The sequence below is a fragment of the Hyla sarda genome, chromosome 2 (genome assembly GCF_029499605.1).
Source record: "Hyla sarda isolate aHylSar1 chromosome 2, aHylSar1.hap1, whole genome shotgun sequence".
Lineage (NCBI taxonomy): Eukaryota > Metazoa > Chordata > Amphibia > Anura > Hylidae > Hyla > Hyla sarda.
In genome coordinates, this window is record NC_079190.1 from 235,540,157 (window position 1) to 235,553,283 (window position 13,127).

General features: G+C 44.2%; 1 protein-coding gene across 5 annotated transcripts in view; it reads left to right on the top strand.

The window, feature by feature from the left end:
* The window catches only part of LOC130355880 (uncharacterized), a 501,680-nt gene that overhangs the window by 286,197 nt on the left and 202,356 nt on the right, over positions 1–13,127 (top strand). For all 5 annotated transcript variants that reach the window (XM_056556685.1, XM_056556690.1, XM_056556686.1 and 2 more), the window contains exons 17-18: positions 4,523–4,630; positions 6,117–6,278. In XM_056556685.1, coding sequence (XP_056412660.1) covers positions 4,523–4,630; positions 6,117–6,278 — 270 coding nt within the window. The remainder of the gene's footprint in view (positions 1–4,522; positions 4,631–6,116; positions 6,279–13,127) is intronic.

Below are 13,127 nucleotides of genomic sequence, written 5' to 3' on the forward strand. Positions count from 1 at the left end.
ATCTGATAACTGCCTCATGGCTTCCGATTGGTAATATGCTGTTGTCATAACTACGATGCCTCCTCCTTTGTCTGCTTTTGAAATTGTTAAATGCGTTTGTGAAGCAAGCCAACCCAAGGCTTTAGACTCTTCCTTTGTCAAATTGCATGGTTTCTCCGGATAAATGAGGCACTTCACGTCATGTATTACAGCCTGGGTAAATAAATCGATGGGGGGATCCCGGTGCCACTGAGGGGTTGAACATAGATGGATTCCCTCCTGTAAAAAACGAATCATCTTCTACTTGTACTTCATCCTGTTGTAAATTAGGTAGTTCTGCTAAGAGCCGGAATACTTCATTATCGCTTTGTTGAAAGCCATGGACTGCACCAAATCCTAGTGGGCCAATCATACATGGTGTGGTACCTTCCCTTGGGGTATCGGCTTTCTTGGGTTTGTTATTATATAATTTGAAAAGGGACATCTTCCTGTTGGCCTTAAAAAGGTCTATTTCGAAGTCAACAATATCGAAATTTTTATATAGGCCATAATTTAACCCTTTTGATAAAGCATTGATGCATTCTATAGGTAGTTCACATCCAGAAATATTGATGACATTATTCACCCCTCCTGCTAATTCCAAGATACTGATTTCCTTATCTGCTGATAAGGTCTCGACTGTCCTCTTCCTTTTACGCTAACTTCTCCTTGTTTTACGTCTAAAGGGACCTTACCATCCAGACTGCTATTAACTGGAGTTAATCTCTTTGCCTACTTCATCCGACATACTAGTGTCGGAGTCTGTAGTCCAAAAATCAGGACTACGGCGTCTCCTATGGAAACGTCATCTATTACCTCCTTTGGCACCTCCTCTGGACTGTTTTTCATTTTTCCATGTGAATATGGTATTGGAATCATAATCTTTCACAAACGCATTTAACAATTTCAAAAGCAGACAAAAGGAGGAGGCATCGTAGTTATGACAACAGCATATTACCAATCGGAAGCCATGAGCCAGTTATCAGATCAGACTACATACGAATCGTTGTTGCAAGACCCTACCCATAAAATACAGGAAAAATTACATACATTTCTTCGTACACAGGTGGATAAGGGCGTGATCGATCTGAAAACAGCAGAACGGCTTCTCCCCCTCTTACCTAGGAGGCCGAAATGGTATATGAAGCCTAAGGTGCATAAAACAAAGACCAATCCCCCCGGTCGGCCAATCGTGGCTGGAATTGGTTCTGTTACTGAACACCTGTCAAAGTATATCGGCTCCTATGCCCCCTCCTTCTGTCTATTCCTTCTTATTTGAAGGATTCAACTGAAGTTCTCCAATTTATTCAAGACCTCCCTTGTTCCGGTACTTACAATCTAGCTAGCATTGACATAGAGCGCCTGTACACCCGCATCCCTATTGATGGGGGTGTACAGGCCGTTCATTTTTTCCTTCAGCAAACTGATAAATCAGCTGCGTATGTAGATTTCGTGTGTGAGGCCATTCACTGCATTCTTACACAGAATACTTTCCAATTTGAACAGAAATGGTTTAAACAAAGACTGGGACAGCTATGGGGACTCTGATCTCTTGTACATTCGCAAACATCTTTCTTGCGGTTTTTGAATATTACTATATCTTTTCTACTAATAACAAATACTCTAGCTTCATCAAAGCATATAAACGGTATGTTGTTGACATACTTATAGTATGGGACGGACCTGAGAGTACATTTGACGCATTTGTATCACATTTGAATTCAAACAATACTATGAACATGCGATTTACCAGTGTATTCAGTTCCACCAATCCAGAGTTCTTGGACATCAATATGATTATCACTCCAGAAGGACTTCTTACTGAAGGATATCGTAAAAGCATTGCCAAAAACAGCATTCTTCATTTTTCGAGTTCACATCCCGACCATGTCAAACGGGGGATACCGCTAAGTCAATTTATTAGACTTAAATGTTTGAAAAGCGATCCTGATACATATATTAGACAATCTGAAGAGTTGATGAATAGGCTTCTAGAGAGGAGGTACCCATTTTCCTCCCTCAAGAATGCACAAGAAAAAGTGTCTAATATGACTAGGCAGGACCTCCTGGCATATAAAAAAAAAAAAAAAAAAAACAATAGAAAGAAGAATACATTGTCTGAAGAAAGAAGATTGACATTTTCATTTAAAAATTCCCCACTTAATTCAGTCATTAACTCCACTATCCGCAAGTACTGGCACTTCCTCCAAAATGACAGGGAAATCTGTCATATCGCTAGGAAACCTCCTCTGATTACGTATCGGAAAAACCTTACCATCTCAGACCATTTGAAAAAGCTTGCTAAGAACAAACTGCAAAAAATCAATGGCTCCTCTAATTGGCTGACAGACACCAAAATGATAAGAAACTTCAAGTGCGGCAACTGTAAATTTTGCCGGTTTAATACATGCGCGAAACATGTTAATTTAGGTGGACTGTCTCTCACAGTGTCTCAACTTATTACATGTAAGAGTACACATGTAGTGTACTATATTACTTGCCCCTGTTCTCGCTTTTACATAGGAAAGACCAAACGTCAATTATGCTCCCGCTTTAGGGAACACCTTTATACCCTAAAGAAAGGGATAGGAATCCCCAGGTTGGCTGAACATTTAATGACATATCACGAGAACAATACCGATGTACTTAGATTTGGTGGCCTCCGCAAAATAGCTGTACCTTATACAGGAGGAGATATAGAAAATCTATTACTGCAAGAAGAAGCCTGTATGATTATGAGGACTAATGCCCGTGGTTCTGCGGGATTTAATGATAGAGGCGATATGACTCCTTTTCTTGCTTAACTCTGCCTTAGTCTCCACACTATTTGAGATCTATTTTTCTTTTTCCCTGTTATATATTTATCTTTTTATATTAGTTTGGATAATAATCTATTTATTTTCCTTGTCCTCGTTTAGTATATTGAGGTTTGGTTATTTTTGCCTTTGTTTCAGATTAACACAGGTGATGGGTTTCTGACACCTTTCCTTACCTTTTGCACTACGGTTTGGTTGAGTACTTTTTGGCGCACTTGGTGTTCCGTAGCTTTGTTTACTATCACTATGACAACCCCACGTTCTTCTCCACTACATATGTCCGGGCGCGATGACGTGAACTAGAGGCCGGAAGAAGCATGCACTTTCATGCGAAACTGCCGGCGTTGCCTCTGAGCGCCACCATATACCAGCGCCGCATGCTGTGACCCGGCTACCCGATATCGGACACCGAGATGCGACAGTTGTTACCTTGCGGTGAGTGCACCTACGTATTCTATTTACAAATCTGTTTAACTTTCTGGCACCAGTTGATTAAAAAAAATAAAAAATAGTTTTCCACCGCAGTAGCCATTTAATAGGTGCTGGATTTTATACACCTCTTGCAATGGCACTGAAAGAAACACCTAAAATTCAATGATTAAGAAGTGTGTCACAATAGTTTTCTTCATATAATGTATAAGTAGCTGGACTAAAAATGTGTTGGCTCTGTGACTCTCATTTACATGGGTGGCTGAATGCTATAAAATAATGAACACTGTCCATAGGAAATGAAACCAGTTTGAGGCTGAGAATGACTTTTTTCTTTGTTAAACATAAAATCTGTCCTATTTTTGTAGCAATGTAATGTTGTCTTTTTTTATACAAACATAATCATAGGCCAGTGTTTCACAACCAGGATTTTGCAAATCCCTTGGTGTTCCTGGAACCCAACCAGGGGTTCCCCAGAAGAAAACAGTAGCAAGAGCTATTTCAGTCTGCTTAAAGATACTTGAAATGGGTAGGAAAGTAAGTCAATAAATGTCAACCACAATATGAGATTATAGAATGCTCACTCTTCATGCTTATTTGTAGTAGGAATATGAATAATCTTTAAATGGACAATGTCATGAAAATTATGTTTTTGCATATGATACAGCAGGTAAAATACCTATTTTCATTTACTCCCTGCAAAAAAATTATTTTTATGTCACTTTCATGGCTCAGAAGCACAGACTTTGGTCTTCTGCTGGACTTGCAGGAGACCAAATTCAGGAAGTGCGGTCTGGTCATAGGCAGTGAATAGCACTCACTTTCTGTCTGTGTGTGAAACAGAGAGAGCAAGTGCTATTCACTGCCTATGGCTAGACAGCACTTCTTGAGTTTGGTTTCCTGCCAGGAAAAAACAGTTACCTGGTGTACAGAATCAGATTACACAATGTAGCATCAAGGCAAAGTAATGCTGCCCTATACTCTATGCACAGGCTGGACTGGCTACCCTACAGAGCATAAGTATAACAATGAATATAAAAGTAAAACATACAAACCAGGGTACCAGAAGGGGGGATTAGACGGATACAGGTATAAACAGGTCACGACATTTCCTCAACATGGAGAGAAAGATGTCCAGAGCTCCAAATTTGCAAGTTCATTTCTCGCTGCAAATGTAACAACTTCTGTTGTATGTATGTATTAATGATGGTAAAAGAAAATGCATATCACCTTACCTAACCCTTTACTTTGTCTTTCAGAACTTTTAGAATTTGAATCTATTGACCTATCGGATTATACAAATTATACAGAATCTGGAGGAAATCCTTTTCTTTTAATAAAAGCATTTTATAGTGATGGAGAACAAGGTGTGTCCCTTCCTTATAGCTGTGAATAAATGCTTAAATAAAAGGTTGATAGTTTTAAATTCACTTGGCCTTAGTATCAAGGCAAGTGTTCTACTGTTATAGATGTGCAGAAGTGTACTTGGAGCTATGAAATTAATTCTGTGTAGACACTGGCTGTCTTGTGTAAGTGGTTGGCTTGGTTAACAGATAATGTTGGCATAAAAATAAAGCGTTTGATTATATTTATTGGACATATAATTGGAAGAAATCAATATATTTAATTTATAGTACACTGCAATTTGTAAAAAAAAAAAATGTTATAATCTTATCTTTATTAATTTATTTTATGCTTTTTTTTGCATTTTGCAACAATTTCTTCAAGCTATCTATCAAGCAGCTTTTCTCAGTATAAAGTATTATATTATTATATTTGTTAAATTTATGGCCATATTAGCGTGAAAAGTTCACTTTCTTTTATCACTGTTCATTGGAACAGAATGTTACGCTTTGAAATTTATGAAATGTATATGGATATTGTAACTTACTATTATGTATAGGTCAATGGAGAATGTCAAAGCTTTCCGTATACAATGTAATAGGAGTGGTGAATCAGATTATTTTATGTTTTCTTATACACCTTATAATAGTATACTGTATTACATAAATTGGAGAGAACTTTTATATGTGGCCATTTAGAGTGAGCATGTAGGCTTTTTCTGGCATATACTATATGTGCAAAAGGAACAAATGAACGAAAGTCACCTATTCACTGCTACAGAGTAGATCCACTGCTTCATCTGGTTTTCAATGGTGCACAGAGAGAAAAGACCTCCTAGATACAGTCTTCAGTAACAGGAAGTGAAATGAGCATCATAAAATCAAGATGTCCCCCCCCCCCCCCCCCCCATCTCTTGCACAGACTTTGGACTCTTGCTTGCCTGGCAGAAGTCCAAAATAAGGAAATGCAGGGGGGGGGGGGGTGCAGCCTTAGCCAATCATAGCTCATCTCACACTGAACTGCTCTGGGCTGTGTGTAGCAGAGGGAGGGAGGGAGGGAGGAAGTTCTCCCCTGTATGGCTTCAGATGATGTCACACCTGCTGGGGAATGCCCCTTCCCAGTCTGTGAACCTGACTGAGCAGAAAATACAGAGCAATATCAAGGTAGAAAACTAAAAAATAATAAAAATAAAGGCAGGGGGTGGTTTATCATAATTTGGGGAGTGAACTGGGACGATTATAAAATTTAACAAGATCATGAGAGGTACTCTTTAAAACCCCGATGTAACAATCCGAAATGTGTGGGATTTTTGTGGAGTGCCTGGAATATCTTGATTTTGCAATAGTTTTTAACAGATTAAATTAAATTCTTGGTCTTTTTTTTTTTTAAAGATGAACACTGGTGATACTCATTTTTTACTTCCTATAAATCATATTTTGTAAGGAGATGCTTACTATGCTTAAGTGTTGAATTTTTTTTGTATCTATGCTTAAGCATTATTTTTTTAAGGTGTGCATACACTTGGATGGGCCAAAGTTGATGCTTTTGAACAGGAAACAAGGAGCAGTCAGCTCATATGGAAACCCAGGGAGTTCTCGTCACTGTTATCGCTTCATTCTGGGAAGGAGCCAGATAATATTAATGAGTGCAATTCAAGTGTCAGCGGATCAGGTAATTAAAAAACACAATCTATGCTGATTACCAGCCACATGGCAGTGCACATGACATTGTCAATTACAATAAGACCTGTCATTAAAGCATCTGATTTCTATACTGCCAATTTACTAAACGAAAATGTCTCTTTTTTTTCTTTTATATGTATTTGAGTGGAAATTGGTTTGCATTATTAATATTTTATTTTATACAATGCTACAAACAGCATTGAGGAGTATGACTGTCCCATGTTCTCCTTTAGAATGATGAATGAAGCAGTATGTAAACATACACACTGCTGCTCTATTCAACTCTATGGGACTGATGAAGGTAACTTGCTTACAGCTGTAACTGTTCTGTAGTGAGTAGATTTAAAGGGTGTTTTTGTATTGTTTTTGGTTTTTTTAGCCAGACAGGGTTAAAAAATTATTGCTGCATTCACCTGCCAGATGCCTTGCTGTTGCCATTTCAATAGTACCCAGTGTTAGTTTCTGGTTCATGTCTGGAAAGAAGAAAGTTGTCACGATGCCGGCTGGCAGGTAGTGGATCCTCTGTGCCAGAGAGGGATTGGCGTGGACCGTGCTAGAGGATCGGTTCTAAGTCACTACTGGTTTTCACCAGAGCCCGCCGCAAAGCGGGATGGTCTTGCTGCGGCGGTAGTGACCAGGTCGTATCCCCTAGCAACGGCTCAACCTCTCTGGCTGCTGAAGATAGGCGCGGTACAAGGGAGTAGACAGAAGCAAGGTCGGACGTAGCAGAAGGTCGGGGCAGGCAGCAAGGATCGTAGTCAGGGGCAACGGCAGAAGGTCTGGAATCACAGGCAAGGAACACACAAGGAACGCTTTCACTGGCACTAGGGCAACAAGATCCGGCGAGGGAGTGAAGGGGAAGTGAGGTGATATAGGGAAGTGCACAGGTGTAAACACTAATTGGAACCACTGCACCAATCAGCGGTGCAGTGGCCCTTTAAATCGCAAAGACCCGGCGCGCGCGCGCCCTAGGGAGCGGGGCCGCGCGCGCCGGGACAGAACTGACGGGGAGCGAGTAAGGTACGGGAGCCGGGGTGCGCATCGCGAGCGGGCGCTACCCGCATCGCGAATCGCATCCCGGCCGGAGGTGGTAACGCAGCGCCCCGGGTCCGTGGAACCGACCGGGGCGCTGCAGTGAGGGAAGTGTAGCGAGCGCTCCGGGGAGGAGCGGGGACCCGGAGCGCTCGGCGTAACAGTACCCCCCCCCTTGGGTCTCCCCCTCTTCTTGGGGCCTGAGAACCTGAGGATCAGACTTTTGTCCAGGATATTGTCCTCAGGTTCCCAGGACCTCTCTTCTGGACCACAACCCTCCCAATCCACTAAAAAAAAAGTTCTTCCCCTGACCTTTTTAGAGGCCAAAATCTCTTTAACAGAGAAGATGTCCGAGGAGCCGGAAACAGGAGTGGGAGGAACAGATTTAGGAGAAAAACGGTTGAGGATGAGAGGTTTAAGAAGAGAGACGTGAAAGGCATTAGGGATACGAAGAGAAGGAGGAAGAAGAAGTTTGTAAGAGACAGGATTAATTTGACACAAAACTTTAAAAGGACCAAGATAGCGTGGTCCCAACTTATAGCTCGGGACACGGAAACGGACATATTTAGCGGAGAGCCATACCTTGTCTCCAGGGGAAAAAATGGGAGGAGCTCTTCTTTTCTTATCTGCGAATCTCTTCATGCGAGAAGAAGCCTGTAAGAGAGAATTTTGGGTCTCTTTCCATATGGTGGAAAGATCACGAGAAATTTCATCCACAGCGGGCAGACCAGAGGGCAAGGGGGTAGGGAGGGGGGGAAGAGGGTGACGGCCGTACACCACGAAAAACGGAGATTTGGAGGAAGATTCAGAGATTCTGAAATTATACGAGAATTCGGCCCAAGGTAGAAGATCTGCCCAGTCATCCTGGCGGGAGGAAACAAAATGTCGTAAATAGTCACCCAAGATCTGGTTAATTCTCTCTACTTGTCCATTGGATTGAGGATGGTATGCAGAAGAAAAATTTAATTTAATCTTGAGTTGTTTACAGAGAGCCCTCCAGAATTTAGACACAAATTGGACGCCTCTATCCGAGACGATCTGTGTAGGCAACCCGTGAAGACGAAAAATGTGTACAAAAAATTGTTTAGCCAACTGAGGCGCTGAAGGAAGACCAGGAAGAGGGATGAAATGTGCCATTTTGGAGAATCGATCAACGACCACCCAAATAACAGTGTTGCCATGGGATGGGGGTAAGTCAGTAATAAAATCCATACCAATCAGAGACCAAGGTTGTTCGGGGACAGGTAGAGGATGAAGAAAACCAGCGGGCTTCTGGCGAGGAGTCTTATCCCGGGCACAGATAGTGCAGGCTCGCACAAAGTCCACCACATCAGTCTCTAGAGTCGGCCACCAATAGAAGCGAGAGATGAGTTGCACAGATTTCTTGATGCCCGCATGACCTGCGAGATGGGAGGAGTGACCCCATTTGAGGATCCCAAGGCGTTGGCGTGGAGAAACAAAGGTCTTTCCTGGAGGAGTTTGCCTGATGGAGGCTGGAGAAGTGGAAATCAGGCAGTCAGGAGGAATGATGTGTTGAGGAGAGAGTTCAATTTCAGAGGCATCTGAGGAACGAGAGAGAGCATCGGCCCTAATGTTTTTATCAGCAGGCCGAAAGTGAATTTCAAAATTAAATCGGGCAAAGAACAGAGACCACCTGGCCTGACGAGGATTCAGCCGTTGGGCAGACTGGAGGTAGGAGAGGTTCTTGTGATCGGTGTAAATAATAACTGGAAATCTTGATCCCTCCAGCAGATGCCTCCATTCCTCAAGTGCTAATTTAATGGCTAGAAGCTCTCGATCCCCGATGGAGTAGTTCCTCTCCGCCGGAGAGAAGGTCCTGGAAAAAAAACCACAAGTAACAGCATGCCCGGAAGAGTTTTTTTGTAGAAGGACAGCTCCAGCTCCCACTGAGGAGGCATCAACCTCCAATAGGAAGGGTTTAGATGGGTCAGGTCTGGAGAGCACGGGAGCCGAAGAAAAGGCAGACTTGAGTCGTTTAAAGGCGTCTTCCGCTTGAGGAGGCCAAGACTTGGGATCGGCATTTTTTTTTGTTAAAGCCACAATAGGAGCCACAATGGTAGAAAAATGTGGAATAAATTGCCTGTAATAATTGGCGAACCCCAAAAAACGTTGGATGGCACGGAGTCCGGAGGGGCGTGGCCAATCTAAGACGGCAGAGAGTTTATCTGGGTCCATTTGTAGTCCCTGGCCAGAGACCAAGTATCCTAGAAAAGGAAGAGATTGGCATTCAAACAGACATTTCTCTATTTTGGCATAGAGTTGATTATCACGAAGTCTCTGAAGAACCATACGGACATGCTGGCGGTGTTCTTCAAGATTGGCAGAAAAAATCAGGATATCGTCCAGATATACAACAACACAGGAGTATAGTAGATCACGAAAAATTTCATTAACAAAGTCTTGGAAGACGGCAGGGGCGTTGCATAGACCAAAGGGCATGACCAGATACTCAAAGTGTCCATCTCTGGTGTTAAATGCCGTTTTCCATTCATCCCCCTCTCTGATGCGGATGAGATTATAAGCACCTCTTAAGTCCAGTTTGGTAAAAATATGGGCACCTTGGAGACGATCAAAGAGTTCAGAGATGAGGGGTAGGGGGTAGCGGTTCTTAACCGTGATTTTATTAAGACCGCGGTAGTCAATGCAAGGACGTAGAGAGCCATCTTTTTTGGACACAAAGAAAAATCCGGCTCCGGCAGGAGAGGAGGATTTACGGATAAAGCCCTTTTTTAAATTTTCTTGGACGTATTCAGACATGGCAAGAGTCTCTGGGACGGACAGAGGATAGATTCTGCCCCGGGGTGGAGTAGTGCCCGGGAGGAGGTCAATGGGACAATCATAAGGCCTGTGAGGAGGTAGAGTCTCAGCTTGTTTTTTGCAAAAAACGTCCGCAAAGTCCATATAGGCCTTAGGGAGACCGGTTACATGAGGAAGCACAGGGACACGGCAAGGTTTACTGGGAACCGGTTTTAAGCAGTCCTTGGAACAAGAGGGCCCCCAACTCTTGATCTCCCCAGTGGACCAATCCAGGATTGGGGAATGGAGTTGAAGCCAGGGAAGTCCAAGAAGGATTTCAGAAGTGCAATTGGGGAGGACCAACAGTTCAATCCTCTCGTGATGAGATCCGATGCACATTAGAAGGGGCTCCGTGCGGAAACGTATAGTACAGTCCAATCTTTCATTGTTTACACAATTGATGTAGAGGGGTCTGGCGAGACTGGTCACCGGGATGTTGAACCTGTTGACGAGAGAGGCTAAGATGAAATTTCCTGCAGATCCAGAGTCCAAGAAGGCCACAGCAGAGAAGGAGAAGGCAGAGGCAGACATCCGCACAGGCACAGTAAGACGTGGAGAAGCAGAGTAGACATCAAGGACTGTCTCACCTTTGTGCGGAGTCAGCGGACGTCTTTCCAGGCGGGGAGGACGGATAGGACAATCCTTCAGGAAGTGTTCGGTACTAGCACAGTACAGGCAGAGATTCTCCATGCGGCGTCGTGTCCTCTCTTGGGGTGTCAGGCGAGACCGGTCGACCTGCATAGCCTCCACGGCGGGAGGCACAGGAACAGATTGCAGGGGACCAGAGGAGAGAGGAGCCGGGGAGAAGAAACGCCTCGTGCGAACAGAGTCCATATCCTGGCGGAGCTCCTGACGCCGTTCGGAAAAACGCATGTCAATGCGAGTGGCAAGATGGATGAGTTCATGTAGGTTAGCAGGGATTTCTCGTGCGGCCAGAACATCTTTAATGTTGCTGGATAGGCCTTTTTTAAAGGTCGCGCAGAGTGCCTCATTATTCCAGGATAATTCTGAAGCAAGGGTACGGAACTGTACGGCATACTCGCCAACGGAAGAATTACCCTGGACCAGGTTCAACAGGGCAGTCTCAGCAGAAGAGGCTCGGGCAGGTTCCTCAAAGACACTTCGAATTTCCGAGAAGAAGGAGTGTACAGAGGCAGTGACGGGGTCATTGCGGTCCCAGAGCGGTGTGGCCCAAGCCAGGGCTTTTCCAGACAGCAGGCTGACTACGAAAGCCACCTTAGACCTTTCAGTGGGGAACTGGTCCGACATCATCTCCAAGTGTAATGAACATTGGGAAAGAAAGCCACGGCAAAACTTAGAGTCCCCATCAAATTTATCCGGCAAGGATAGTCGTATTCCAGAAGCGGCCACTCGCTGCGGAGGAGGTACAGGAGCTGGCGGAGGAGATGATTGCTGGAGCTGTGGTAGTAACTGTTGTAGCATAACAGTCAGTTGAGACAGCTGTTGGCCTTGTTGCGCAATCTGTTGTGACTGCTGGGCGACCACCGTGGTGAGGTCAGCGACAACTGGCAGAGGAACTTCAGCGGGATCCATGGCCGGATCTACTGTCACGATGCCGGCTGGCAGGTAGTGGATCCTCTGTGCCAGAGAGGGATTGGCGTGGACCGTGCTAGAGGATCGGTTCTAAGTCACTACTGGTTTTCACCAGAGCCCGCCGCAAAGCGGGATGGTCTTGCTGCGGCGGTAGTGACCAGGTCGTATCCCCTAGCAACGGCTCAACCTCTCTGGCTGCTGAAGATAGGCGCGGTACAAGGGAGTAGACAGAAGCAAGGTCGGACGTAGCAGAAGGTCGGGGCAGGCAGCAAGGATCGTAGTCAGGGGCAACGGCAGAAGGTCTGGAATCACAGGCAAGGAACACACAAGGAACGCTTTCACTGGCACTAGGGCAACAAGATCCGGCGAGGGAGTGAAGGGGAAGTGAGGTGATATAGGGAAGTGCACAGGTGTAAACACTAATTGGAACCACTGCACCAATCAGCGGTGCAGTGGCCCTTTAAATCGCAAAGACCCGGCGCGCGCGCGCCCTAGGGAGCGGGGCCGCGCGCGCCGGGACAGAACTGACGGGGAGCGAGTAAGGTACGGGAGCCGGGGTGCGCATCGCGAGCGGGCGCTACCCGCATCGCGAATCGCATCCCGGCCGGAGGTGGTAACGCAGCGCCCCGGGTCCGTGGAACCGACCGGGGCGCTGCAGTGAGGGAAGTGTAGCGAGCGCTCCGGGGAGGAGCGGGGACCCGGAGCGCTCGGCGTAACAAAAGTGCCTGCTTGGCCATTTTCTTCCTGTCCTTTGGTCGAAAAGGAGACAAGAAATGGTTGCAGCATGGAATACAGTTATCGAGTATTGCTTTTTTTTTTTTATGCCAGCCTGACAGTAGCTTCTGTAGGGAATTAATCCCTTAAGGACCAAGCATTTTTCAGTTTTTGCTCTTTCGTTTTTTCCTCCCTACATTTTTAAAATCATAACCCTTTCAATTTTGCACCTAAAAATCCATATGATGGCTTTTTTTTGTGCCACCAATTCTACTTTGTAATGAGATCAGTCATTTTACACAAAAATTTACGGCAAAACGGAAAAAAATCATTGTGCGACAAAATTGAAGAAAAAACACCATTTTGTAACTTTTGGGGGCTTCCGTTTCTACGCAGTAAATTTTTCGGTAAAAATTACACCTTTATTCTGTAGGTCCATACGATTAAAATGATACCCTACTTATATAGGTTTGATTTTGTTGTACTTCTGGATAAAATTATAACTACATGCACGAAAATGTATACATTTAAAATTGTCATTTTCTGACCCCTATAACTTTTTATTTTTCCACGAATGGGATGTCATGAGGGCTTATTTTTTGCACCATGATCTGAAGTTTTTATTGGTATCATTTTTGTTTTGATTGGACTTTTTGATCGCTTTTTATTAAATTTTTTTATGGTATAAAAAGTGACCAAAAATACGCTATTTTTGACTTTT